General features: G+C 52.2%; 1 protein-coding gene across 1 annotated transcript; it reads left to right on the top strand.

Moving 5' to 3' along the window:
- Nucleotides 1-1,661: 1,661 nt before the first annotated feature.
- LOC141043082 (F-box protein At4g22280-like) lies at nucleotides 1,662-3,325 on the top strand. The gene has a single exon (XM_073511999.1). It carries the CDS (start codon nucleotides 1,691-1,693, stop codon nucleotides 3,323-3,325), a length of 1,635 nt encoding a protein of 544 aa, XP_073368100.1. The 5' UTR covers nucleotides 1,662-1,690.
- The last annotated feature ends 1,770 nt before the right edge of the window (nucleotides 3,326-5,095 follow it).

Here is a 5,095-nt window from a genome sequence, read left to right as displayed (position 1 = left end):
TTGTACAAACTCTGTGAATTTTGCCACATCACTACTTACAATACGTAAAGAATTGCCACGGTCTTCGAATACATGTGAAAGTGAATCAGCCATGCCATAAAAAGCATAACAAAAAAATATGGAGGTTCCTTGGTCCACTATCTAGTTTTAGCCAGCAAAAGCATGCACACACAAAATATTTTTGCCATGTTGTACAAATATTAGGGCAACCACGGGAGGTGGGCATGTTTTTATTGTATTCGGCAACCACAAAAGCTACATTCGGCAACATGTTTGCTGCAACCCAACAACGTCCTTGCGTCCCGCCCACGTTTGCTGGAACCGGGCAAACATGTGGTGCTACTAGAACCGGGCAAACTTGTGGTGCTGCAACCGTCGGTGAATGTGCTATAAAGCTTGACGCCCTTACCCGGTGATGCCGCGAAACTGGCGAAACAAAAGCTAGAACCGGCGTTCAAGTTTATTGGAAAACAGCAAACACGGTTGCAGCAACCCCCAGGGGCCTCCCCGCGCAAGCACCACTGCCCTAGGGGATGCTGCAAAATGTTGCAACCGACATCAACAAAAGCTGGATCCGTGATTTTTTTGGGTGGTGTTTTTGCTGCGTGGTGCGGGGGATTTTTTTTTGCTACAACTGACATTTGATTTTTGCTGGAACCGGTACCTGCTGATGTGGGATACGACAGAGGGCACGGGGTGCTGCAAAACCGGCACCCACCATCGTCGGAGATGACACACGGACTTGCCGACGCGAGTGACGACGCAATGAACGCGGCCTTTTTGTTTCCTATGGCAAGTTGTGGCGGGACGATGCTGTAGGGGGCCAAATCCCACGGGGAAGAGTTGTGTGTGTGTGTGTGTGTGGGGGGGGGGGGGGGGGGGAGTAGACGGGGAAAGGAAGAAGATGACCGTGGGGGTGTCAAATCGAACGACAGTTCACGCGCCTAGCACTGACCTTCTTTTAAGTTTGGTACTTGTGTGCTAAAATATGGGCTTTTTTTTGGCCAATTATGTTTTATTTGAGGATCGTGACGCGTCAGGTTTTCTTGAGGGGGTTCACTCAGGAGATTCCCCATAGCAAAAGTCCCTCGGTCGTTCGCCTCGTCATTCTTTCAAACTGGGGTATCCCCAGGCAAACGACAGATAGTTATCCGGTTTTGCTATTTTTCAAGTATCTGGAAATTTATCTAGTGTGAGTCACCTTCTTCCTCCCTTCCTTCTGGCACAGAAACCTTGCCAGAGAAGAGAGCCCATTATTTATCTTAGGCTGAATTAATTGCACCATTATCTATCTTAGAGTGGGGATGGGGGTGTAGAGGATCGCCGGAAGTCTTCCCTCGTGCGACGGGGCATAGAGGGATGTGCTGTAGCGCCCGCAGGCCGTGGGTGGTGGAGGCCGGCGGTTAGGACGAGGGGTCGTGAGGAGGAATACAATGAAAAATTCCTGGATCTATTCTGGGCGGTTCCAACGGTCCATATTAGCCGTGACTGAACTATTTGGTTTTTTTCCAGTTATTTATAACTAACAAATAGAGGCTCCTATAGTTATCCGGTCTTAAAACAAAACAAAATAAACTTGGGAAGGAAGGCAACGTCGGTTAACGTTAGTAGTAGTCCTACAATATATATGGACGCTTCACCGGCCCCTGATCGATCTGGGATTCGTTTGCAAGGGTTCCGGCCGGCCGCGATGGGTCACTCCCAGATCGGTGGTGGGCTCGACGACCGCCTGAGCAAGCTCGACGATGGCGTCCTTGGCAACATCCTCTCCTTCCTCCCCGCCGAGGAGGCCATGCGCGCCACCGCGCTCTCCACCCGGTGGCGCGACGTCTTCGCCAGCGTCCACACCGTTTCTCTGGAGCAATCGGAAGGCACCGTCTCCTTCGCCAACGGCGTCAACGACGTGCTCCTCGCCCGATACCGCCGCGGCCGCGCTACCGTCCCGATGCGCTCCCTCAGCGTGGCCTTCCGTGACTACAGTGACGGGATGAACGACCTAGACTCCATGGTTGACCGGTGGATCTCGTACGCCATGCAGCAGAGTGGACCAGAGCTCCACCTCGACCTGCGCCTCCGCGCCGACGAAAGCTGCGGCCGCGGCTACTCCCTCCGCAGCACGGCCGAGGAGAACCAGGCCGGCATTCAAGATGACGAGCGTGCCAGCAGCAGCCGCTCCGCCTCCGCTTGCAGTTCGGACGATGAAAACCGCGAGGTCGAGTCGCTCCTTCATGCCCTGGGGGGCATCGCCCTCGACGTCATCTCCGACGACGAGGTGGAGACGCCCCCTCCACCCAAAAGACCATGGCTACGGCAGCAGAAGGACAAGCTGTATACTGTTCCACGATCTGTCTTCTCCTGCGCAGCGCTGCGCACTCTGTGCCTCGGGTCCTGCAAGCTTGACCCGCCGGCCGGTGGGACCAACCTGCCGTCCCTCAAGGCGCTGGTCCTGATCCATGTTGCCGACTCGGGCAGGAAGGTTCAACGGCTCATCTCCAGCTGCCCGTACCTCGCCGACCTGACGCTCGAGGCCTGCGCCAGAGTGACGGAGCTCTCCGTCCTCGATAAGCGCCTCCGCAGGCTGGCCCTGCGGTGTTGCCACCGGCTGGCGAGCGTCGTCATCGATGCGTCGGAGCTGCGCGCCTTCGAGTACAGGGGCGCCGTGCCCGCGCAGCCATCCTTTCTGACCATGCACCATGGCCCGCGAAGCCTCTCGTCATGCAGAGTCGATTTATGCGGCGGGGAGCTTACCTCGGAGGAGGATCTCACCAGCCTCGGCGAATTCCTCCACCACTTTGAAACCGCGGAGCATTTGCACCTGACGTCCTCCCGCCTAGGCTCCGGCATCGACAATGACGCCTTCGCCACACGGTTCCCGGCGTTCTTGAAGCTTTGCCACCTGGAGCTCACGGGCTCCCTGCCCCACGACGACGATACCCACGGCAACGCCGTCGTCTCCGCGGTGGCAAGGATCCTGGGGCATGCCCCGAACCTGGAGGTGCTCACGCTATTCTTCAAGGCACCGCTTCGCGATAAGCCAGAGCGCTACGGCCGCCTCTACAAGGAGGAGGAGTTTCTGAACGCGCACCATCTCAAGTATGACCGCGACACCATCTTCCTGGAGACACCGCCTGACCAACTGCTGGTCCCCTGCCTGAGGGAGATCAACCTGGTGAACTACCAGGGCGGCGGCGCGCAGCGGAAACTGGCCAAGTTCCTACTCGGGAACGTCGGCCGGCTTGAGGCGCTATACTGTGGATTTGCCGAGGGGCCGCTCTGGATACAGAACAAGTTCATGGATGAGATGAGAGGCTGGGCCATGTGCTAGATTGAGCCAAACGACATTATATTCATGTGACCGATCATGCATCGATGCTAATAGCTAATTAGCGCTGAGCAAAACAGGGCAAGGTTCATATGGACTTGTTTCTCTGCCTAGAGTTGATCTATATGGACGATCAGAAACAAATCAAATTGCAAAGGAATTATCCCCTCCAATCCAGAAAAAAACCTACGAGACAAGTCAACAGTGTCCGTTTCTATCAGCAGGGACTTCATCCTGTTCTGCTGAGCATTCTGCACTGCAATCGGTTTATAATTCTTCAGAAAATCTAGTCTAATCTTTTAGCGAAACGGCGTGCTTCTTAAATTTCCCAATTCTTCTTTTAAATATCAGTATAACATAAACTATACTGTGAGCAAGTTCTTGATGAAACAGTTTTGAGAAGCCAAGTGTCATAGAGCAGATCAACATGCCATAGAAACAGTACTATAGTGAATTAATCAAGAGAGGAGAAGATACCTGAACACTGGAGTTGCGTGCATAGCTTGTTTCCCCTTGTCCTTGATTCATACGCACCACCTGTTTGGAGGCCATGGCTTCACTTAGAGCAGGGCTAACCTCCAGATCTTGGAGGCCATCTTATCTTCTGGCTACTTGGGCCCAACAATGGGGTGAATGTGCTTATCATAATGCTGAACGAAAGGTTAGGTCAAATGCAAATCAGGCTATGACACTGTAAATCAAGATGATAGCGGTTCCGCCCATCAATGTGCCCATGTGGAGCGGCCTCCTCAGATTGCTCTCTCGCTAACATGGTCTGTGAAACCAGCAATACAAAACAAATTCCGATGGAAATTAACAGAACAAAATCAAATCACACCAATGCAGAAAGGTAACAATACTTACTTTTTTCAGAATATTGCTAAGCGCCAGTGTGTTGAGCCTGAGCCTGATCAGGGGTAAACACCAGATGTTGGATCTGCAGGAGCCAGATTAGGACGGCAATACTTACTTTGTGATTGCTGGGATGTCATAACTAACAGCATGCTTCTTGTTGACATTTGTTGGACTGTCAACGGGAATGTCTTTTCTGGGCTTCTTCCAGCTTTTCGGCGGTAAGAGTATGGCCAACATGCTTTCTTATCTTGAATCTTCAGACCAGCCAATGGAAAGGCAGAGAGATTGGCTAAATCCAGACAAAACTTAAAAGTTACTCCCTTCGTTCCATAATGTAAGATACACTAGTATTAAAAAACGTCTTACATTATGAGACGGAGGGAGTAGTATTTGGTACTTTCACAGAATTATCATATGAGCAGAAGGGTTACTTCCTAATACTGGGCAGAACTTCAATACCAGACTCAATTGCATTGCAAAATATCGTCTAAAAAGGTGAAATGTTTTTTTTTCAGTGAGTCATTGCGTTGTCTTTGTCTTAAAGAAAAAAAAATTAAGCAAACTAGCCTCATATGTAAACTGCGCACTACTTCCTCCCCTCCCTCTGTTTCTCACATCTTCCCAGGTTGGCATCACCTCTCTCATCCGCCCATGGTGAAAGCCTTCGATGCCTGAAGAGCATCTTCACACTTTTGGTCACAGGCATTTGCTCGAGCACCTTGTGAGCGTCGCCCAACCAAGTCAGGTTCAGCCAACAGGCAACAGTGCCCTGACTCCACGAGCCGCCTCATTGCGCCGCCGCAACATCCACCCGCCGCCCCTCACGCGACTGCTCCTCTTTTGCTTGCTGCTCCCCACCGGCCGCCGGCCCCTCTTTGAGAGCAATTTCTTTTCATTCTCCCCTCGCTTTCTTTTTAC

This window comes from Aegilops tauschii, chromosome 3, assembly GCF_002575655.3.
Source record: "Aegilops tauschii subsp. strangulata cultivar AL8/78 chromosome 3, Aet v6.0, whole genome shotgun sequence".
NCBI lineage: Eukaryota > Viridiplantae > Streptophyta > Magnoliopsida > Poales > Poaceae > Aegilops > Aegilops tauschii.
This window is presented reverse-complemented; position numbering and strand designations above follow the sequence as displayed.